This window comes from Pimephales promelas, chromosome 7 (genome assembly GCF_988280905.1).
Source record: "Pimephales promelas chromosome 7, fPimPro1.hap1.1, whole genome shotgun sequence".
Taxonomy (NCBI): Eukaryota; Metazoa; Chordata; class Actinopteri; order Cypriniformes; family Leuciscidae; genus Pimephales; species Pimephales promelas.
The window spans coordinates 4,053,714-4,078,936 of NC_142775.1; the positions used below are offsets into that span (position 1 = coordinate 4,053,714).

General features: G+C 40.4%; 1 protein-coding gene across 5 annotated transcripts in view; it reads right to left on the bottom strand.

The window, feature by feature from the left end:
* osbpl6 (oxysterol binding protein-like 6) overlaps positions 1-25,223 on the bottom strand; it is an 86,798-nt gene that overhangs the window by 14,516 nt on the left and 47,059 nt on the right. For 2 of the 5 annotated variants that reach the window (XM_089132965.1, XM_089132964.1), the window contains exons 9-16: positions 24,390-24,482; positions 20,732-20,764; positions 13,254-13,422; positions 12,448-12,578; positions 10,637-10,744; positions 8,466-8,603; positions 7,533-7,620; positions 5,951-6,204 (exon numbers count right to left, since the gene is read on the bottom strand). In XM_089132965.1, coding sequence (XP_088989091.1) covers positions 5,951-6,204; positions 7,533-7,620; positions 8,466-8,603; positions 10,637-10,744; positions 12,448-12,578; positions 13,254-13,422; positions 20,732-20,764; positions 24,390-24,482 — 1,014 coding nt within the window. The remainder of the gene's footprint in view (positions 1-5,950; positions 6,205-7,532; positions 7,621-8,465; positions 8,604-10,636; positions 10,745-12,447; positions 12,579-13,253; positions 13,423-20,731; positions 20,765-24,389; positions 24,483-25,223) is intronic. The other 3 variants (XM_089132967.1, XM_089132966.1, XM_089132968.1) reach the window with 3 other exon arrangements.

Here is a 25,223-nt window from a genome sequence, read left to right on the forward strand (position 1 = left end):
TGTGCTCTTCATACGGACTGAACAGTGCTTACAGGAACAGGGCAATCCCGAGGACGAGCATCACACAAACACACAGTCACACGGGCTCGGGTCACAACTGAAGGGCTAATGCCACATCATCTGTCAAGAGCAGCTCAGGCTCTCCAAATGAGGAGAGTAAACATAAGAAACAAGCAGATTAAGGGCATATTTCAGCCCAAAAACTAACAAAAATACAAAATATGATAAATAAAACATTTCTAGGGACCTTTTTGCATTGTTTTTTTTTTTTTTTTTTCAAAATGTGCATTGTGACATTATTTTCAGGAAAAAAATAAATAGTATAAATAAAAATAATTATAAATATTATTATTCAGAAATCATATTTAAATCGCAAATTACTTTAATATAATAATATATTATTTTACTTTTTGATGTTTCACAAACAAAAAAATTAAATCCCCATCCTTATGCGTTTTTATTTAGTTTATTTTATTTTAATTACATTGTCCTTACTGTGATACTTTTTACACTGATACATTTTTACAATGATGTATTTTGCAATTAATATATGATTTACTACTGCTACAAATATACTGTAAATAAAAAATAAATATATATATATATATATGTTTTTTACTGCTACGTACTTTGCAATTAAAATAAGATTTCTTACTACTACTAATGTATAAATATACATGGATTAGTATAGTATATACAGTATATAGTGTATATATATTATTGACAGTTGTGTCATGAAAATAATGTCACAAAACTCTAACAATAGGCTTCATCATTATCTTTATTCAGAATGTGATGTTCTTGGTTCCTGCCGGCTTCATGAGATTGCCTCAGTCGGTCTGAGAGAGTCAGCAGTCGTCCTCCTACACTGCGCATCAACACTACGCTCCCAGGATATCTGCAGAGTGTGTAAGAGTCTGCGTCAGTGTGTGTGTGTGGACACTATACACTACAACTGAGCGTCATTGACTTAATGAGGCCAGAGGTCACTTCCCACAACCCTCTCCATGTGTTCCTGCTTCAGGCCCGGCTCGCCCTTCCTCAGCTCCTGTTACATCACAGTGTGTGTGTGTGTGTGTGTGTTTTGTGTATAGATGTATATATAGTAGTCGTAGGGAAAAAATAGATTCTGTCCAGTATTGCAATATTTTGAGGTTGTAATTATATCAATACAGCAGCGCAAAAGTATTGCAATATATAATTATAAAATTATGTTTTACTTTCGTGTTTTCTCAGAGTTTACTCTGATAATTTATTTTGTGCATTATAATCACAAGGTGGCAATTGTTGCAGTGTCATGCATTCACCAGACTACTGACTGGTGAACCGGACTACTGACTGGTGAACTGGACTACTGACTGGTGAACTGGACTACTGACTGGTGAACTGGACTACTGACTGGTGAACTTGACTACTGACTGGTGAACCGGACTACTACTGACTGGTGAACTGGACTACTGACTGGTGAACTTGACTACTGACTGGTGAACCGGACTACTGACTGGTGAACCGGACTACTGACTGGTGAACTGGACTACTGACTGGTGAACTTGACTACTGACTGGTGAACCGGACTACTACTGACTGGTGAACCGGACTACTGACTGGTGAACTGGACTACTGACTGGTGAACTGGACTACTGACTGGTGAACTTGACTACTGACTGGTGAACCGGACTACTACTGACGGGTGAACTGGACTACTGACTGGTGAACTTGACTACTGACTGGTGAACCGGACTACTGACTGGTGAACCGGACTACTGACTGGTGAACTGGACTACTGACTGGTGAACTTGACTACTGACTGGTGAACTTGACTACTGACTGGTGAACTGGACTACTGACTGGTGAACTGGACTACTGACTGGTGAACTTGACTACTGACTGGTGAACCGGACTACTGACTGGTGAACCGGACTACTGACTGGTGAACTGGACTACTGACTGGTGAACTTGACTACTGACTGGTGAACCGGACTACTACTGACTGGTGAACCGGACTACTGACTGGTGAACTGGACTACTGACTGGTGAACTGGACTACTGACTGGTGAACTTGACTACTGACTGGTGAACCGGACTACTACTGACTGGTGAACTGGACTACTGACTGGTGAACTTGACTACTGACTGGTGAACCGGACTACTGACTGGTGAACCGGACTACTGACTGGTGAACTGGACTACTGACTGGTGAACTTGACTACTGACTGGTGAACTTGACTACTGACTGGTGAACTGGACTACTGACTGGTGAACTGGACTACTGACTGGTGAACTTGACTACTGACTGGTGAACCGGACTACTACTGACTGGTGAACTGGACTACTGACTGGTGAACTTGACTACTGACTGGTGAACCGGACTACTGACTGGTGAACCGGACTACTACTGACTGGTGAACTGGACTACTGACTGGTGAACTGGACTACTGACTGGTGAACCGGACTACTGACTGGTGAACTGGACTACTGACTGGTGAACTGGACTACTGACTGGTGAACCAGACTACTGACTGGTGAACTGGACTACTGACTGGTGAACTGGACTACTGACTGGTGAACTGGACTACTGACTGGTGAACTTGACTACTGACTGGTGAACCGGACTACTGACTGGTGAACTGGACTACTGACTGGTGAACCGGTCTACTGACTGGTGAACCGGACTACTGACTGGTGAACTTGACTACTGACTGGTGAACCTGACTACTGACTGGTAAACCAGACTACTGACTGGTGAACTGGACTACTGACTGGTGAACCGGACTACTACTGACTGGTGAACCGGACTACTGACTGGTGAACCGGACTACTGACTGGTGAACTTGACTACTGACTGGTGAACCGGACTACTGACTGGTGAACCTGACTACAGACTGGTAAACCTGACTTCTGACTGGTGAACCAGACTACTGACTGGTGAACTGGACTACTGACTGGTGAACCGGACTACTACTGACTGGTGAACCGGACTACTACTGACTGGTGAACTGGACTACTGACTGGTGAACTGGACTACTGACTGGTGAACCGGACTACTACTGACTGGTGAACCGGACTACTGACTGGTGAACCGGACTACTGACTGGTGAACTGGACTACTGACTGGTGAACTGGACTACTACTGACTGGTGAACTGGACTACTACTGACTGGTGAACCGGACTACTACTGACTGGTGAACCGGACTACTGACTGGTGAACCGGACTACTGACTGGTGAACTGGACTACTACTGACTGGTGAACTGGACTACTACTGACTGGTGAACCGGACTACTACTGACTGGTGAACCGGACTACTGACTGGTAAACTGGACTACTGACTGGTGAACCAGACTACTGACTGGTGAACTGGACTACTGACTGGTGAACTGGACTACTGACTGGTGAACTGGACTACTGACTGGTGAACTGGACTACTGACTGGTGAACTTGACTACTGACTGGTGAACCGGACTACTACTGACTGGTGAACTGGACTACTGACTGGTGAACTTGACTACTGACTGGTGAACCGGACTACTACTGACTGGTGAACTGGACTACTGACTGGTGAACTTGACTACTGACTGGTGAACCGGACTACTGACTGGTGAACCGGACTACTACTGACTGTTGAACTGGACTACTGACTGGTGAACTGGACTACTGACTGGTGAACCGGACTACTGACTGGTGAACTGGACTACTGACTGGTGAACTGGACTACTGACTGGTGAACCAGACTACTGACTGGTGAACTGGACTACTGACTGGTGAACTGGACTACTGACTGGTGAACTGGACTACTGACTGGTGAACTTGACTACTGACTGGTGAACCGGACTACTGACTGGTGAACTGGACTACTGACTGGTGAACCGGTCTACTGACTGGTGAACCGGACTACTGACTGGTGAACTTGACTACTGACTGGTGAACCTGACTACTGACTGGTAAACCAGACTACTGACTGGTGAACTTGACTACTGACTGGTGAACTGGACTACTGACTGGTGAACTGGACTACTGACTGGTGAACCGGACTACTACTGACTGGTGAACCGGACTACTGACTGGTGAACCGGACTACTGACTGGTGAACTTGACTACTGACTGGTGAACCGGACTACTGACTGGTGAACCTGACTACAGACTGGTGAACCTGACTTCTGACTGGTGAACCAGACTACTGACTGGTGAACTGGACTACTGACTGGTGAACCGGACTACTACTGACTGGTGAACCGGACTACTACTGACTGGTGAACTGGACTACTGACTGGTGAACTGGACTACTGACTGGTGAACCGGACTACTACTGACTGGTGAACCGGACTACTGACTGGTGAACCGGACTACTGACTGGTGAACTGGACTACTGACTGGTGAACTGGACTACTACTGACTGGTGAACTGGACTACTACTGACTGGTGAACCGGACTACTACTGACTGGTGAACCGGACTACTGACTGGTAAACTGGACTACTGACTGGTGAACCAGACTACTGACTGGTGAACTGGACTACTGACTGGTGAACTGGACTACTGACTGGTGAACTGGACTACTGACTGGTGAACTGGACTACTGACTGGTGAACTGGACTACTGACTGGTGAACCGGACTACTACTGACTGGTGAACTGGACTACTGACTGGTGAACTTGACTACTGACTGGTGAACCGGACTACTACTGACTGGTGAACTGGACTACTGACTGGTGAACTTGACTACTGACTGGTGAACCGGACTACTGACTGGTGAACCGGACTACTACTGACTGGTGAACTGGACTACTGACTGGTGAACTGGACTACTGACTGGTGAACCGGACTACTGACTGGTGAACTGGACTACTGACTGGTGAACTGGACTACTGACTGGTGAACCAGACTACTGACTGGTGAACTGGACTACTGACTGGTGAACTGGACTACTGACTGGTGAACTGGACTACTGACTGGTGAACTTGACTACTGACTGGTGAACCGGACTACTGACTGGTGAACTGGACTACTGACTGGTGAACCGGTCTACTGACTGGTGAACCGGACTACTGACTGGTGAACTTGACTACTGACTGGTGAACCTGACTACTGACTGGTAAACCAGACTACTGACTGGTGAACTTGACTACTGACTGGTGAACTGGACTACTGACTGGTGAACTGGACTACTGACTGGTGAACCGGACTACTACTGACTGGTGAACCGGACTACTGACTGGTGAACCGGACTACTGACTGGTGAACTTGACTACTGACTGGTGAACCGGACTACTGACTGGTGAACCTGACTACAGACTGGTGAACCTGACTTCTGACTGGTGAACCAGACTACTGACTGGTGAACTGGACTACTGACTGGTGAACCGGACTACTACTGACTGGTGAACCGGACTACTACTGACTGGTGAACTGGACTACTGACTGGTGAACTGGACTACTGACTGGTGAACCGGACTACTACTGACTGGTGAACCGGACTACTGACTGGTGAACCGGACTACTGACTGGTGAACTGGACTACTGACTGGTGAACTGGACTACTACTGACTGGTGAACTGGACTACTACTGACTGGTGAACCGGACTACTACTGACTGGTGAACCGGACTACTGACTGGTGAACCGGACTACTGACTGGTGAACTGGACTACTACTGACTGGTGAACTGGACTACTACTGACTGGTGAACCGGACTACTGACTGGTAAACTGGACTACTACTGACTGGTGAACCGGACTACTACTGACTACTGAAAAGGACTACTACTGACTGGTGAAAAGGACCACTACTCACTGGTGAACTGGACTGCTACTGACTGGTGAACTGGACTGCTACTGACTGGTGAAGTCTCTTCCCAACTTAACAGATGAATGGTTAGGAATGACATCAAGGTGAATAGTTGATCTCAGAGTTTTTATTTTAGGGTGCGCTGTGCCTTTAAGAGCTGGAGCGTACCATGCGTTCGTAGGGGTCGTCGGTCTGGGCTGCCTTGTCCAGCAGCTCGGAGTACTCGAGCTCCTCACACATGTGCTGCAGTGTGTTCAGGGGCTCGTTCAGCTCCACCGGCATCGACACCTTCGACAGGTCCTTCCCGATGTTGTTCTTCAGGATGTTCCACAGGTTGAGGTTGGACGTGTCAGGAGCGGGAGCGGGGAGACACGAGCGCCTGCCGTTACGAAACGCACCACTGGACAGATCCCCGTTAGGCACTGGGGGAGAAACAACACGTTACTCGTGGGATACCAGGACCATATCCTGGCTATCCGCCATCAGGGTTATTACAACAATAATAATCACTGCAGTGATGATCCAATCATAGACTCTGCATTTGCCATAGAAATAAGCATTTGCCTATTTAAATCCAAACAGTTCCCTGTTTTTGGCCAGGTAGTGTATATATATATATATATATATATATGAAATATAGTTCATTATCCTTAAAATGTCCAAATGAAGAAAGTCCCAGAAAAAATCTTTTAATTTCTTTGATTTTTAAATACTAAATTTGAGTTTGGTTTTGGAGTGAAATATGACCTCTTGATGTGTTCTGTAAAATTACCCCTGTTAGATATTATATATGTTTATAGTGACATTTCAACAGTTCTGTCAGGACCACTATCGTCAAATACAGTTGACAGTTAGCACACAGTTTGGATAGGCGGTTTGGTTACGTTCTTAGCATGGAAAAGAGCAGCAATAACCCCCCAAAATAAAACCATAGGCCAATAATATCCCCTAAACCCAAATTGACAGCGCAAATCAGGCTGATTTTCTTTTTTTTCTTTTTGTTTTGCAGTTACCAGAGTGAGCCAAGGCAACAAGCCAGTAAACAATACCCGAAAAGCTGGAGCCAACAGCATGTTACCAACATTACCGTAAAGCATTTAGCAACAAACATTAGGCCTAAAGGCAAGTAAAGAGCATACTGTGAACGGCACATATGAGGTGTGTCTGGGTGTTTCTCACTCATTTCTGCTCCGACGTCTTGATTGTGGCATTTCTTTGAGGTTTAGAATCCAGAATAACTCTTGCAATTTATTTTGTATGAATTTAATAAAGAACTCTGTGTCTTATTAAGTCCAATCACACCGCGTCATCTACGGCAGGTGACTGTAAATGTGCAAAAACTGTTACCATTGCAGGTTTGCGAAATATTTATTTTTCGAATTGCCTGAAAAACCTCCTCATGCGAGTGTAAAAAAAAGTTTTTGCGAAAATGACGTGTTTCTTTTGTGCGTATTTTCAATTCACAACTTCATTTTGCGCAATTTAAAGGGTAATGGAAACGCGGCTAGTGATAGGCTGGATCAGCTGAGAGTCACTGAGGCGAGCTTGACTAACGTGACCTGCCAGAACTGACCCTACGCTCGATTGAGACATTTACATTACATACTGTAGATAATGTATTTGTGAGAGCGTTTGTCTTTCAGTTCATGTGTTTGAGTGTGTGTGTGTGTGTGTGTAAAGGTCATATGTCCCATCAGGACGGCTCTACTGAACAGAGAAAAGCGAGGAGGAGGAGGGAGGCTGATCTCACTCTGTCTGGAAACGCTATCCGTGACGCTGGCGTTGTCCTCGGAGATATTATCACTCACATCGCTGACGTAAGACTCGTCATCAGAGGCCTGAGAGAGAGAGAGAGAGAGAGAGAGAGAGAGAGGGGAGGTAATGTTACTCAATGTCTCTCATTTTGCGCAGTGCTGAATAACTGTAAATTGTGTGTGTGTGTGTTGGGTGGGAGTGTGTGTGTGTGTGTATGTGTAATGACCTACTGCAGTGCAGTGTGCAAATATACAAATAAACACAGATGACACAGACAGATGATAAATCACAAACATAACTGACACATGCAATGATACACCCACGTTTGGATACATCAGTCATTCTTAATAATAATAATATAATCTTATATATGAATATTAGTCATCAAAACTAATAATAATATAATTCGTCAACGTTACAGTGAGAAAAATTATCTTATAATTTACACTATCATTAAAAATATTGTGGTCGATAAGATTTTATAAAAATTATTTAATTAAAAGAATTAGAGTATCAGAAATATTGAGCAGCACGACTGTTTTCAACACTGATAATGATCATAAATGTTTCTTGATCATCGGATCATCATATTCGAGTGATTTCTGAAGGATTATGTGACACTGAAGACTGGAGTAATGATGCTGAAAATACAGTTTTGATCACAGGAATAAATTACACTTTACATATTCACATAGAAAACAGATGATTTTATATTTTAATAATATGTCCAAATTTTTATTGTATTTTTGATTAAAATAATCCAGCCTTGGAGAGCAGAAGAGTACGTTTTTCTTTTGAATACATTAAAAAAATCTTTTCAACACCAAACTTTTGAACAGTAAAGCATACAAGTGCAAGTTAATTGTATTGTATTTCACCTCAGCAGCAGATGTCTTTGACATGAACACACACACACACACACACACACCTCGTTCTCTGATGAACTGGCGGACAGAAGCACCTCTTGAGCGTCGAAGAACTCGGACACCGACTCCGACATGGAGAGCCGGCTCTCGTTAGACACTTGCTGAGAGAGAGGGATGCCCACGTGCAGCGGCTCCCCTACCTGCAGAACACACACACACACACACACAATATGTGTCGTGGATAGTGACAATCTGTATTCTGTGCATAGTCCACCCAAAATAAAAATGACTGTGTGCAAAAATTCAACTTTACGGAGTTTTAGTGTCAGTACTACATTCAAGTACTATATATAATGTTGAATATCATAATAATGTAACGGGGGAATATGTGTGTGTCCTGATAAAAAGTGTCCGACAATATTTGACAAATCTAGTCAGTGAAAGAGTGATAGCATATTAATCTAAAATATTTCTGTATTTTCAGCTTCAGAATCGTGAATATTGTTATTCTGGTGTCTCTATTGTCCTCATTTCTCACAAGTCCAAGACTATTCATTTGCACACCCATATATGTCATACCAAATAATTCAGCATTTGAATCATTAGTACATATTTTGTCAACCTTTTATCATATGGCTAGGAGTTTTGGAATAATATCATATCGTGATTTAAATATTGTGATATGTATCGTGACACCCCTAATTACAGATATTGCAATCTCACCAGATTTCTGTATAATCACAGGGGAGGCACAAACCAAAACCAAACATAACTATATTTAGGCAAATAAACTTGTTGCTGCATTGTTGACACAAACTACAAAGTTGGTTACACTTTATTTTACAGTGCGTGTACTTAACTAAGAAAGTACTGGGTAATATAAGGCAACTACATGGGTTCAGGTTAGATTTAGGTGTATGTTCAGTGTTAGGACCTCGTAATTACCCAGTATTACTCAGCGTGAATGCCGCGAAAAACAAACACAGCACATATAAAGTGGGAAAGAGCTTTGGGATTGACTGTACAACTAGATTTGACAACAAATCAGAGGTATATTTTTACAGACTGATATAGAAAGAGGGGCAAATGGATCGAAACAACTGGACTCCAGTCAGCCAAAGGAGGATTTGCAGTTATCATTTTGTGTCGATATGCTGAATTTAGCTGGAAAACCATACCCGCATTGTTATATATATTAACAACTCATCAATCAAATATTTATTATTGTATATTCTGCATTATTGGATGTTTTTTAATAAACATTGACCAAAAAAAAACAAAAAACACTATAAAGTTTTATGTCTGGACGATATGATGATATATATAGGCTGTATATAACACTGATATAAGTGATCAGCCGGATTTAGACCTATATTGTATTTATATAAAGCGTTCACGGGCAAATGTGCTTTATGTTTAGGTCTATATTGCTTTTATTTCCCCGGTGTGGAAATCAGGCAAACATAAATGTCAGGCAACACGATTACTGGCTGGATGTCAATATCCATGATCACTGGATCTTTAGTAAGTTGTAAGGAACACTATATTGAGTCCAACATTTCGTTTAAATTGATAAAATTGTTCGTTTTAGCCGCAGTTTCCCCTATTAAATTTCCCCTCTCAGTCACGCAGCAGATCTTTCGCCACTCAGTCAGGCTGAGAGGGGTTGAAAGTGACGTCAATGCATTCCCTCTATTGTAATTACCCTAACAAGTACATACTGTAGTGTGAGGGAGGGGAACAGGACTGTAAAATAAACCTCATGTGATGATCACAGAATCGCTTCACAGATCTGCCATTTATCACAGACAGACACTCGTGTTCAAGGCCAAAGCACAGAGACATACGACCCGATGTAAGCAACACGAAAGCCTGACGGATTTAAGTCTTGTGGAAAGCGAGAGCCTTGAAACACAACGTCTGTTGCCAATATTTAAACACATGGTTGATCAGCATGGCCAGATCTCGCGGGACTCATTACGTCCAATGATTGCTCTGTTCGCTTGTGTTGCAGCCAATGTGTACGAGGCCGGAGAACAGTGTTGCTTTCCATCTGATTCAGCCTTTACATTTACAGCTTCAAAAGTGACTCAGAAAAATGAGAGTAGCTTTTTATATCCCTATAATTAACCGTTTTCTCAATTGAAAACGTTTTTTTTGTTCTGTCCTGACCAGCCATTCGTTCAACGACTAAACAATTTCCGAGCCGCAGTGCTAATGAGTAATATCTGACCTCGTCGGGACTGCTGATGATGTTCACACTGACGACCTGCTCGGACAGAACCGACTCCGAGTGGATCCGGTTCAGACGGGTCTTCAGCTCAGCATTCTGGGATATGGCCTAAACAAGAGTCACACAGAAAATTAAATTAATAATTTTATATAAAAAAACCTCCTTTTTTTATGGTTTAGAGCAGGGTAAAGTAACATTTTTTTTTGACTATGCCAGAATATTGTCAATGGATAATTTAAGAAAGTAATTGATGAAAAATGCAACTAGATAGACTGTTAGTGTCTTTTTTTTTTAACTGGTAGTGAGCTGTTACTGTAGTAGGACAGTAAACTTAAAGGAGTAGTTCACTTTTGAAAAAAACTTTTGCTGATAATTTACTCATCCCCATGTCATCCAAGATATCCATGTCATTCTTTCTTTAGTCGAAAAGAAATTAAGGTTTTTGATGAAAACATTCCAGGATTTTCTCCATATAATGGACTTCAATGGGGTCCAAACGGTTCAAGGTCCAAATGACAGTTTCAGTGCAGCTTCAAAGAGCTTTAAACGAGTCAATTTGTTCATTTCGTTCGTTGAATCAACCAATTGACTCATTCATTTTGATGAACGAGTTCGAACAGGAGAGTCACAAACGTGCATCACAGACAAAGGCGAGCATTTGAGCTTATAAAACTTAAACTTTGTTATTTATTTATTAAATGAGCGATCTTTTCGCTTGATAAGACCCTTATTCATCGTCTGGAATCATTTAAAGCCCTTTGAACAGTTTGCATTTTGCACTGAAACTGTCTTTTGGGCCGTTTGGACCCCATTGAAGTCCATTATATGGAGAAAATCCTGGAATGTTTTCACCAAAACCTTAATTTCTTTTCGACTGAAGAAAGAAAGACATGGACATCTTGGATGACATGGGGGTGAGTAAATTATCAGCAAAAGCACTTTTTTCAAAAGTGAACAACTCCTTTAAAAGCTACATGTGTGGCGGTGTCATGGTTTTACACTGGATACATTAATAAAGCTATTAATAACCTGGCAAGTGTCTTCATTCAACAACTCGTAACTCAGAGCGCTTTCCTAAAACACACATACAATATGTGGGAGATGCGGAATGGATAAAAATAAAAGAGGACTTGAATAAGACCATTAATGGCACGTTTGAGAAAATATGATTTATTTCCTCTTTCCATATTGTGAATAATACATGTGTATCATTTTAATTTTCTCGTTACACAATGGAGCCTAACTTATTGTAATAAATTTGACGTAGCCTAATTTTACACTCTGAATTATTCATTGGCATCCTCACATACTGCATTTTTTTAAATCGTTTGCGTGCTAGAGGTACACTGTTACGTCGTGTGCAGATGATGTTAACATTTAAGCTAGCTAGCGAGAGATAATGGCACTATCAAACAGTCTAAAGAGGAAAGTTGACAGTGGAAAGACAACTATGCATTCGTTCAACCTAGTGATGTCAATGCAAAGCCGGTGTGTCTAATCTTGCAACGAAGCGATCCACAAACTCTTTTTAATGTCTTTCAGAACGTTTTTAATTAAGAGCTCTCAAAATAAAACACTGCTGCGAAAACATTCTCGTACTTTTATTTTGAAGGCAAAATCACTAAATAAATGTTGACCCCAAACTTTGTTAAATAATGCCATGACATGAAGTTTTACAAAAGCAAAGCAATAATGAAGTCACATGTTGGTGTTAAAATGCATCCTACACAAAAAAAAATAGTGTTAGTCAGTGTTAGTCTTGCTGTTTTGCCTGATTATAACAGTGACAGAGAGTGGTGGGCGGAGCAAACCTGTGACAGGGAGCGGCGGAGGGTCATAATCTGATTTGATTGGCCGGTTTGCTCCTGTTCCGACAACACCTGTTTAATCTTCTCTTTCTCTATGGCCACTGTGTTGAAGGCAGACTTCAGAAGAGAGTGCACTGCAACACACACACACAAGATCATGCTGAGTGCTTACAAACTGCGCCAGGCTTTGTCTCTGGGTCAAAACCCTGCAATATCCCTCAAGAACAGCTGTGCATCTTTTGTTTCTCGGTGAGTAAAGGTCCTTGCACACGGAGTCCGAAATTTTCCTAAGCGTCTTTCTTCGTATTCGTCATTCGGTGGCTCTGAATTGTCAAAAAACCTCTCAAAATGCTTGATACGGATGCGAAAAACGCCGAAAATCAAACCCCATCTGAATTTTTTACCGAAGTTTCTGAGGTATTAGGTATTTATTTATTTAACATGTGAAAATTTCGGACTTTAGGCATATAGTTTGGTGCAAGGACCTTAACTGACATGAAAATATATATATAATTGGTCCTGGATACATAATCAAAACAATCCTTTTTAGGCTCACAATTATAACACTGTTTTTATCTTTAATTACACTAACTTTACAATTAACTCACAGATGTAGAAAGTTCATCGCCAGTAAATTCATTAGACTCTTCAGACTTGTGATTCTTTATGAACAATTCACTCAAAGAACCGACTCATAAGATTGGTTCATTCCCACAAAAAAACATAAAAAAAAACATGTTTTCTTTGCAATAGTTCGATGTATATTCGGTGACTTGCAGTGAAAACACTGGCTTGAAGGTTTTGTTCACCTTTCTGTGCAATGACGCAGAAGTCCTCCTGCAGTTTGATGTAGTCACTGGCGTTGTCGATACTGTCAGTCAGACGTGTGACGGGGGTTTGAAAATCCGCCAACTCCGCACATAGGTTAGGATTAGAGGAGTGGAGACGCACTTGAGACATACTTGCACTCAGGGGAACCTGAAACACACACACAAACTAGAAGTGATCCCAGGATAACCAGCAACAGGGGCTTGGGGAACAAGGTTCTCTCAAAGAACAGCGATTCCTTCGACTGATGAAAAACCAGACGTAGTCTAGTTGAGTTAGGCTTTAGAAGAGAGTTCACAGACACAAAAACACACATGCCAAGCAGTGTAAAGGTCAAAGGTGAAATGAGGTTAGTTCATGCATCAAAACCATCAACACATGAGCATGTGTTAATGTGTTAGCATAAGCTCAAATCATCAAAACAACAATCATAAAGTCACACTAGGTCAACACAGCCATATGTACGAGTGTGTTTAAAGTGCTTAGTTGAAAGTTGGATTGAGTCAGAACAAAACCCTATTATTCAGAGCTGCTGACATCCATTTTATTGTTGTTAAGGCCATTGCAAACGGAGTCCAAAATTTGCATCCGAAATTTTCGCACGTTAAAAAAAAAATTCGACCTCACGATATGTCAGTCACGCTTGCAACTTTCGTCCGTCATAAAAAAATTCGGATCGGGTTCGATTTTCTGCGTTTTTCGCATCCACAGCCGCATTTTGAGAGGTTTTTTGACAATTCAGGGCCGGGGGGAGCTCGTTTACTGTCTATGGAGCTCGTTCCGCTCATCATTGCACATATGCGCAGTGCTTTTAGTTTCAGTTTTCAATTCGATCAAGTGTTTATGTTCTCTTCTCTCGATTGGATTATGAAAGGAATAACCTCCCCTTTCAATCAGATTGAAATTTCGGATCGATTAATGTGTGATTGAGCAGCCAATTCGATGACTAATGTATTATTTGGGTACAATATATAACCTGTAGCCTATACAGCTGTTCTGTCTGCCCAGCGCTTCCACTGGGCTGCGCGCGTCCGTGTGTATGTGTGTGTGTCCATACCTTAGCTTAGACATACCGACAGTCTCTGTTCAGGATCGATTGGTTCACGGATATTGGTGGTCTTGTTTTTAAAATGTGGCTCCAGAATCGCAAGCAAAGCAAACTGTCCCACTGACATTCTGAGGTAAATTTTGAATCGCTCGGGATAAATTCGCAACTCCTTGATAAGGAGGTGCTTCCTCTCGGCGCAATTTCAGGATTGAATTGACATAATATTTTCTCTTTTCAATTAGAGAGAGGACCACAAAATCATCCTCACTGCTTGACGAATCCATTTTGTATTTTTGCGTTTTTTCCCGCAAAGGTTTAATAAATACGCATCGGACTCAGTGTGCAAGGTTTCTGTGCGTGATGAATACGAAAATTTCGTACTCAGTGTGCAATGGCCTTTAAAAACTCTTTTTTACTGTAGAAAATGTATGCTTTGAATTTGAGGATGTAGATACATCTGCACTATTTCGGGTCGACTCATTATGGTACATACAACTGTTAGGCCATGTGACGCCATGAATACTGTTTCCAGGTCCAAGCCTCTACGATAACTGGTCATGAGCACTAGCCTATTCATTTACTGCAAAACTTTAAGCTAAGCTTTTAAAAACTCATGGTGTACACTACAGTCTACATAGCCTGGCTCCGCCTTCCTACGTACTTCCGCTCAATTTTCATATTTCGTCAGTACTACGTCTGGGATTGTGGTGTATTCTTTGGTTTTCTCCAGTCAATATTTTACTGGTCCAATCAGCGAACAGAGGGAGTGGCTGAGAACGATGACGTTGATGTCGTGCGCTAGTGTGAATCATCATACGTCACGACCAAACGTTAGCAATTAGTTAAGGCAGATCCAGAGTGACTTTAAGCAGATCCAATAGTTTTAGACTTCAACAGAGTACCCGCCTACAACAAGGAAGTTAACGCTTGTCAATGGAGCGAGGCCAGAGTCTCTGTACAAATGCAGACTGATCACATAAAATTGCGTGTGCATGACACGCCAAACCGTATTTCCATTTTTGGCGTGCTATCAACACGCATAATCGTTTTACAGCGTGTTTACGAACGCCATTGACGTAACGTTATTACTGTATATATATATGACCTACCCCAACCCCGTCCCTAAACCTACCCGTCACTGGGGTTAATACCATTTATGAGTCTTCCCCTTCCATCCTAGGAAAAAAAATATCGCTCCCCAGATGTAGATCTACATTTTGCTTCGTTTCGCTCTGACATTTAACGGCGTGTACATACACGCGGAATCACTCGGACATTAATGGCATATTAAAGGTAGAATACCTAAGATTTTTGCCAGTGTTATATATTAGTTAAGATGATAACTTACAATATTCCAAATGTTTCAAACAATGTTTAAATCGCGAGAAAATTGAGATTTTAACCAAGGAAACGGGGTGAGCTGGGAGTCGCCAGTCAATCGCGTCATATCAGCGTTACCTCGGTTTCCACTCGTACTGCATGTAGTCCGGGACAAATGCGGAAGTTGTAGTTGTGCGTTAGCGTCTATCAAGCAACAAACGTCAGCTTGTTTCGCGCATTTGTTACGGAATGGAGCACAATTATTCTTTAGCGATTGCACCTGGTTCTGTCGACAAAGACAAGTCTCATAAACGCAAACGTCAACGAACGGGTCAACCAAACGACCCAAGAACAATTTGAGACAAGAGAAATAAAACCAGTGTGGCATTTCCTAAATGAAGAGAACTTGGTGAAAAACTCGAACTAGAAAGAGACGCCGATCTTGCATGTGTTTTACTTGACAGGTGAGTAACACCGTGTTCTGTATTCAAATTTCATGTCAGTAAACGATGCAAAACAATTAGTATTATTGTTAGAATGTCTTGTTGTCTATGCATATGATGTGAAAAGTCGTAAGGTCATATTCACCGCGAATACTTCTCAGAATGTGAACTATTGGCTGTATCTTAGAAAACGACGTTTATCTGAAAAGTGTTTCAACCTTCCCGGCTCTCCCCTAACATCTGTGATAACTAATTTACTTTTAAACCTTACTTTTCTTGCGGTTATTTTAGTTTACTGAAAAAGAAGCATGTCATTAAACACAACAGTTATAGAAATCGAACTTTACCTCATCCATGACAACTAATTTACGATTCCCGTCTGACTGATTTATCCACGGTGGAGTTGAAAACAACAGTTCCCATCATTCCGCGTTCCTCCACGGCGTCATCAAGCAAAGCCGTTGTTGTTGTTTTGAATGTAGCGCCCTCTAGCGGCATAAAATCTTAGGTATTGCAGCTTTAATACACGCGGATAGCTCAAAATGCGGATAGATAACTCCACTTGACTTGAAAGTGGCGTGTATGTTTACGCAAAAGTCATGATGTCATGTTGACAAATGAAATGTACGAGAGTTAGGCTAACGTCTACAGGCTTACGGTGATATTTCGGTAAACAAGCGGATACTACAACGCCTTTCGGTCATTGGTTAGTGCACTAGGACACTGGTTACCAACCCCGGTCCTCCTGGACCACACATCTCTGGACATACTGTATGGTTATCTAAATCAAAGCACATCTGAATCAACTCTTCAGCTTGCTTGTAGACTCCAAAACCTCAAACTGGTTTGGCAAACGAGGGAGATCTAAGGTGTGTAGTATTGGGGGTTATCAAGTACCAGGGTTGGAAGCCCCTGCATAGACTTTTCCAATTGTGGAATCAACACATTTTCGTTGTTTTTCAAGCTAGATTACCCCAGCAGAGACAGATAAATATAGTTACCATATATTTGACTCTCAAGCTTGAAGACTAGGTAATAAAAATACTTTTTTGTAGTGGTTTTTACTACTTTACCAAGTTCACAAAGTTCTGTGCTCCCTCGAGGTCCAGTGTTCTGGTGTATCTTTAGTTTATTAGGACTGAGTTCGGACTCCCTCTAGCCCCATGCATCTTTACCAAATGTGTTTGACTCTTTCACATTGTTTTTTAAGGGCACACTTACAAGCATTATGGATGGTCTAAACCTAGAAAAGCCTCTCTTGCTCAAAGTAAATTGTGTTCATGTGGCTGCACTTGGATCCTTATCAAGCATCCGCATTGCAACAGAAGAGGATAAGATTTCAGAATAGCTTGAACCAATTCAGTCTGAGGACACTGGTGTCCTTTTGTCTTTGTCTGAGGCTATTAAATACTGGCAATGGCAGTGGAATAATTACTTCTTTGGGAGATTTATTTGAAGTCGAATCCCTCCAGATATTTATGCAGATAAAACTCGATGCTTGATGCTTACAGTACTGCACATCTGGAAGAACAAAAAGTCTCTCGAAGGGATGTCTCTCGACCACAAGGTTCATCACTACAGACACAATTATTCATGAATGGAGAGTAGTCATTAAGGATCAGACAATAGATGGGACATGACATCTTGTTGGGATTTTCCAATGGTTGAAATCTCTTCCATGAGATTGATACTTATTTCTGGGCCTGTCGAAGGCACAAGTCTAGATTTGTTGGGAGAGAGGATATTTGGATGTAACAGTGTAGATTTGGAAAAGATAAGGCCTACAACGGTCATAGATAGGTTCACCTCAAAAGAAAATGCAGTGTCTGCTGTCCATTTTACTAAGAGAACCAGACATACTACTAGACACTGACACACCTGAGTCCAGTCTGCTTTATACATTTCTATCCGTCAGACCGTATCCTCCCACTCTGAAAATATCATATTGAGTTGGAGAGTTGGCTCGGCTATGGCTGGGCAATCTATGGTCATCGGCAATGTATGATGATAAAAGAGATTTCATTTCTGGTATGATGGGAATTATTTCATCCCAAATATTTAATACCCTCTGCATCAAACTTGGTTTTTGCTAGTTTGGAATTTGAAATCCCAGCTTTTCATCATTCCCCATTCAGCTCTGGGGAGGAGAGATATGCTGTAGAGATATGGCCAGTGCACTATGAGCAGTCCTTCGTTTTCAGATCCAGCAATTTGTCTTGCTGGTTAGGGCAGTCCAAACTCTGGCCTGGGGATGAATTTCAAATGGCCCGCAGCTAGTCTATTAAAATAAATGTTGCCCGCCAGGCATAATTTAAAAAATCATGCAGTCTCACAATGTCAACACACGGTGAAAGCACTAGATTTTAGGCCTGGTGTAAACTAAACAATGAGTGACAACAATTTGATAACTGACAAGCACTGCAAATTTCTGTTGCATATGGCTCAAAAAGCTAGCCTAGATGCCAGCCGAACAACATTTGAGGATGGGAAGTTCGGTATGGACTTGATCCGTTGTGAAGCAAGTATGCCCGAACCAAAGCTGTTCGGACCAATCATATTATCAGGGCGGGCTTTATACGATGATGGACAGATGATCAGCCGTAACGTAATCATCTACGTCACCAAAAGAGCGCATGGGTTTATTTAGTTTACAACAAAGATGGCCGCCACTGGAGAACTAAGAGTGTGTAGATTCAGCCATTGCATCTGTTATAGAAGATGTAAACAGCGCATTCATTTTACAAGAGGAAAAGAGAACCGCGATCAAGGCATTTGTCGATCTGAAAGATGTTTTTGCCGTCCTTCCTACCGGATTCGGTCGATCCAATTGAGTGCAGAGGCATTTTTTTCCTGGTTCGGTTGACACACCCCATAATCACAGCCCAATGGATCCGTATCAGACTCACACTCTCACTAGAGTCTGAGTATGACGACGTCAGGCTACCAAAAAACAGCACAAGCTCAGAACCTGTTGACTTGCTGACCGATGTGACCACTAAACAGCGCAGGGAGAAGCGTTCGAGTTTGGGACAGAGGTTTCCCAATACAAACCACAAATGTCTCGGTACTGAAACTAGTTTAAAGCCAGACGAAACAGCGCTGACATTCTCAACAACACTCAAACAGGAGAAGCATTGTGTGACAACAATTCAATCCACAAATCATCAACATTTACCATGGATTTACTGAAGTAACACTACTATCCGTGGCAGAAATGAGCTATGCAGGAGCTATTCATATCGAATTGTATTATATTATTACTATACAGTATATACATTATTAACGTAGACATATTAAATGTATGAAAGGAGTAATAAAATATAGGTCAAATTAAAGACACTTTTTAATTTGTTATAAGTTTTATGAATTGGTATTTATACTAAATGTGTTTATAGTGAGCATGAGCGCACAAATTCAAACAAAAAGCTTGCCACAGCGCACCAGTAAAAGATTTTTTATATATTTTATAAGATATTTTAATAATGTTTTCTGTTTTCGGCTGCACGATTAACTCAACGATGCTGACTCGTCGTCTCCGCCTATGTGCTCGTTTCAGACGGATTACATAATCGGAGAATATTTATTTTCCATTGGAATCTGTTCATTCAAATGTAAAAAATAAAAAAGCCACTTTTTCGAGTTTTTTTTTTTTTCTGGGACTAAACAACTGATAAAATGTAGGTCAACTAAGCCTAAGACTAACGGTTAGTCAACTATTAGGGGGAAACCCTAATATTTATATTTATATATATATATATATGAAGAGTTCAGATGCAAAAGCCTCTAAGTGCCATTTGAAATTTTCTTCTAAAATGATAATTTTTATCAAGCTTGTATATTTAAGTTCAGTAATTTCACTTACATGGCAATGAAGATTACCTATTAATTGTCATTTAAGTGAAATTACTGAACTTAAATATACTAGCTTGATAAAAATGGTCATTTTTGAAGAAAATTTCAAATGGCATTTAGAGGCTTTTTCATCTGAACTCTTCATATATATATATATACAGTATATATATATATAATAAAAAAAATATATATATACATATATATATATATATGGCCCCTTTTAAAAAAAATGGGTTAGGGGAAGCAATCAAGTACTGTAAATTAAGAGACATCCAGGGGTCAGAGGTCATTCTTCCTCCTCAATAGACGATCAGGTGAAATCATTAAAGCCTATACAGTGCTAGAAGCAGCGTCTTGAAAATTACTCACCCTCTTGTTGTATCATACCTGCATGACTTTTTAGGAATGTAGATGTGTTGGTGACCTTAGAAAGTTGACTAAATGAGAACTACGAGTTAGTTACAATTGTAACCACAGTTCACTGAGAAACGTCACACAAAATGGCCTCCTTGTCCTCGGCTTACAGAAGAGCAGGTTTTGAACGAGTTAGTGGCCTAATGTTTGAATTGAGGGCTTTATGAACTGTCAAACAGATGAGAGTCTACACCGTCCTATACCGCACTCAGGGAACTTGGGTTACAACCATAACGTTGAGCTATTTCTAAAAAGGTCACACTGAGGGGGTGTTTTGCAGAGGGAATGTAAAGCAGCACTGCATGCAAAGGTTGGAGAGACTACAGCATGGTTATGTCATGGTGTAGTACGAAGATAACACTGAAGTGAGGGTTCTGCTTACTTTAGCACTGTGTGACTGGGAAAGTGACTGGACCTGGGGGTGAACACAAGAGCCAGACACATATTTAACCGGAGTTACTCACACACACGTCTCATTATCAGATAAGCATGCCAGCATCACCGAAAACCATTTCCGATTCATTGCAGCTGACCTTACTAAGGAATGACAAAGAGCATTTGTGGATTTGTTGATTATATATTAGAAAAATATTTTGCCTTGTCCCTCAGTTTAAAAAAAAATTACAATGGAAGTCTGGGGCAGAATTAAATGTCTTGTATCTTACATTAAACCTGTGTTTGTTAGTCTTAATTAATGATCCAAATAAATGAATTCCAACAAAAGCAACATTTATGAGGGAATAAAACAGAAATGGCCTTCCCCATTCACTCGCATGCTTCTCTCGTCTATAGTGATCCATTACAAACGCACAAAGTCCTTTAAACGATGGCTGATATGCCGTTTAAATGGTTTATAATGGATCCACTGAGTCAAATGTCAGGCCTTCAGAGCGTTTCGGCAGGCGGTCCCCTACGATGCGATGGCTCTGGTTAAGCACTGTGATAATGAGGTTTTTCAGAGGGCAAGTGGTCATGCGTGTGAAGGTTGAGGAAACGTACACACACTAAACTCTCTCAGCTGCATTAAAACTGTGTGGCGAACTCACTTAACAACGAACTCACTTCTGCATGCATGCAACCACTCTTGAGATTTTAAATGGATTCAGGAGCAATGCTGTAAAGTATAATGTGCAGTCTCAGTAAAGTGAGCCAGATTGTGGTAGTCCGCTATTTCCTCTAAAACTCACGTTATAGTAAGATTAGTGATTTCAAGCAAACTGCATTTAGCACAGATTGTTTGGCTGTGATGGCACCATTACCTGATTTGCGTAATTCCAGTGAAATTAAAGGAGTAAAAAACTTTTGCTGATAATTTACTCACCCCCATGTCATCCAAGATGTCCATGTCTTTCTTTCTTCAGTCGAAAAGAAATTAAGGTTTTTGATGAAAACGTTCCAGGATTTTTATCCATATAATGGACTTTAATGGGAACCAAACGGTTCAAGGTCCAAAAGACAGTTTCAGTACCAAACTGCAAACTGTTCAAAGGGCTTTAAACGACACCAGACAATGAATAAGGGTCTTATCAAGCGAAACTATCGCTCATTTAATAAATAAATAACAAAGTTTAAGTTTTATAAGCTCAAATGCTCGCCTTGCTCTGTTCTGTGACGCACATTCGTGACTCTCCTGTTCGAACTCGTTCATCAAAATGAACAAATGTTTTTCGTTTGTTGAATGAACCAAATGACTCGAAAAAAGATTTGTTCAATTTGATGAACGAGTTCGAACAGGAGAGTCATGAATGTGCACCACAGAACAGAGCAAGGCGAGCATTTGAGCTTATAAAACTTAAACTTTGTTATTTTATTTTTTTTTGGTGTCGTTTAAAGCCCTTTGAACAGTTTGCAGTTTGTACTGAAACTGTCTTTTGGACCTTGAACCGTTTGGTTCCCATTGAAGTCCATTATATGGAGAAAAATCCTGGAATGTTTTCACCAAAAACCTTAATTTCTTTTCGACTGAAGAAAGAAAGACATGGACATCTTGGATGACATGGGGGTGAGTAAATTATCAGCAAAAGATTTTTTAAAGTGAACTACTCCTTTAATGCTAAAATGATGCAGACAATAGCTATGTTTGCATTATAGATTTAAGACATATTTCTAAATGTTGATTTAAAAAAAAAAAACGATTGCAAAATGATGTCATTTCCATTAACCGATGTTATGCGAATAAAACGTCATTTAAAAAAAAAAAAATCATTCTAAAAATCATGGCAACGGATGTTAGTAGGTTAATGTATATCGCAGCCACCGCACTATCCATTATTTTCTGATGGAAGGAGCCGTAGGATTGTATCCAAAGGCGAGAAAAGACCTTTATACTTGTGAGCGGCTCATATGAGGTGTTTCTCCCTCTTTCTGCTTCAAGCTCTTGAGAAATTGTGTATAATTCCTGTAATACATTGTCTTTTATGAGTTTAATAAAGAACTCGGGGTAACACTTTACTTGAAGGGGTGTGCATAAGACTGACATGACACATGTTATGAATATGAAGGAGGTTTTATGTTTATGACGACTGTCATTAAGTGTCATTTGCTCAATTATGACATTGACATTGTTTAAGATGTCTTTGTTATGACACCCTGACATAAACCAATACATCATAACCTGTCAGTGTCTTGGTAATGATAACTTGACATTACCAAGACAATTTAAATTGTCATAAACATGTCATAAACGTGGCATAGCAGATTAATGATCAAACTTAAAAAAACACTTAGCTTTATTGGTTGACATTGGCTGCCATGAGGCCATTATAACCTTTTAATGACAAATTCAATCAATGTGTACCACTGTAGTTAAGGTCACGAAAAATATTCATGACACAGTTATAATGCCTCATGACAGCCAATGTAAAGCCAACCACATGACAATTTAATGTAATGTTAACCAATAAAGCTAAGTGCTTTCTTAAGTTTGATAATTAATCTGCTATGCCACGTTTATGACATGTTTATGACAATTTAAGTTGTCTTGGTACTGTCAAGTTGTCATAACAAAGACATCTCAAACAATGTCATATTTGCATTCAAAATGTCATAATTGAGCGAATGACACTTAATGACAGCTGCCATAAACATCTCCTTCATATTAATGACATGTGTTATGTGTAAAGTATCATGTCAGTCTTATGCACACCCCTTCAAGTAAAAAGTGTTACCAAACTCAGTTTCATCTTCTGTCAAAACATACAGCGCGTCCTTTAAAGAATGATCGACTGTTACGTAGGTCATGTGACTGTAAATGGGGAAAAAACTGTTTCGATTGCAGTATTGCGAAATATTTCTTTTTCGAATTGCCTGAAAAACCACCTCACGTGAGTGTAAAAACTATTTTGCGATATATGGGAGGTTTTGCGAAATTGGGCGTATTTTCAATTCACGATTTCAATTTGTGTAATTTGAGTGTGAATGGAAACGCTAGTGTAGAGCTGCACGATTCTGGATAAATTGAGAATAACGATTTTTTTTGTTTCAAAAAGAGAGATTGTGAATCTTCCACAATTTTGAACAGACAATTAAACAAAATAACATGTAATTTACTAGAGTTTGCTGCCGTCTATTTAAAAAAAGTTGAATTATCTGAATGAATTATTTAACAAAAAAACTCGGTTTGAGTGAATGATTCAATGAGTCACTCAGAAAGACTTCATTTGCTTCATTACTGAATCAATCAGTGTTTTTGAATTCAATTCTTGAATGATTCAATGGCAAACACACGTTTAACAGCCACTTGTCGCCACCTAGTAATGATGTAATTGATACAATCTTTATTTGAATACTTCAGAAGGTGATTTGCACTATTTTGGTCGCTAACATCAGTGTTTATATCCGAACTAAACTTTTATCCCAATCCTTCTCTGATCATTTAAACATTTGTAACAGAAATAATGATTCTGTGCGGCTGAACACACAGTTTGTGAAACTTTTTTACACCTAAGCATGACAACTCTCTTTGGATCTTGAATTGAGAACGGGATTAATCGTGCAGCTCTAAGGCTAGCAGTGTGTGTGTGTGTGTGTTGAAGATGTACCTGCTGTTGCAATTTTGCATCTTTGCTGACACTTTTAGTCCTCCATCTTCTGCTGACACGCTTTTCTTTCTTTGTCAAATCTACACAGTTACTCTAAATAACATGGACACACACACACACAGCAAAGGGGTGAGAGGGTTAATAGCAGAAAACTGAAGCAATGACTCCATCGCTGTGGCAAAAGAAGATGAGATGCTGTAAACGAGCAGGCTGGGTCTCCATATGCAGATGTAATGATGGGAATAAGTGCAAACAGATGAAGGAGGAATCATAATGTTGTGTTTGAGGAGTTGAATTTAGTTTGAGTAAAAAATACTATATATATTATGATAAACAGAGCTGCATTTTCAACTAATTCCCATATTTCATCAGATATCTGGCACAGATCAGAGATTCAAGATACTTTCTTAATTCTGAATGTTTCATCATCGTTATGAGAAAGTCTTGGCTTGGTCTGAAAGATATCTTGCATCTGCATGTTAAATGTCATATTACGAGGGTTTGCAAGCAGTGTTGGGGAAAATAATGCACTACAATATTGCGTTACTCCCAAAAAAAGTAAATAATTGCCTTAGTTACACACACTTTATGAAAAGTAATGCGTTACATTATTTCTGTGTTACTTTTTCTCACCTGGGCTGGGCTTGCTTTGTTGTTTTTTTATAACATCAAAAAAAGTTATATTTTTGGCAAATGTTAAGACCTCAGGCTGAAGGAAGTGCATATTTACGCGTGTACAAACAAACCTCTCAGCTGTTATCATATCTGGATTACAGAACAACAGGAGACAGGACAAGGGACTTCAACACCCTTATTTCTAAATCTAATCTAAAG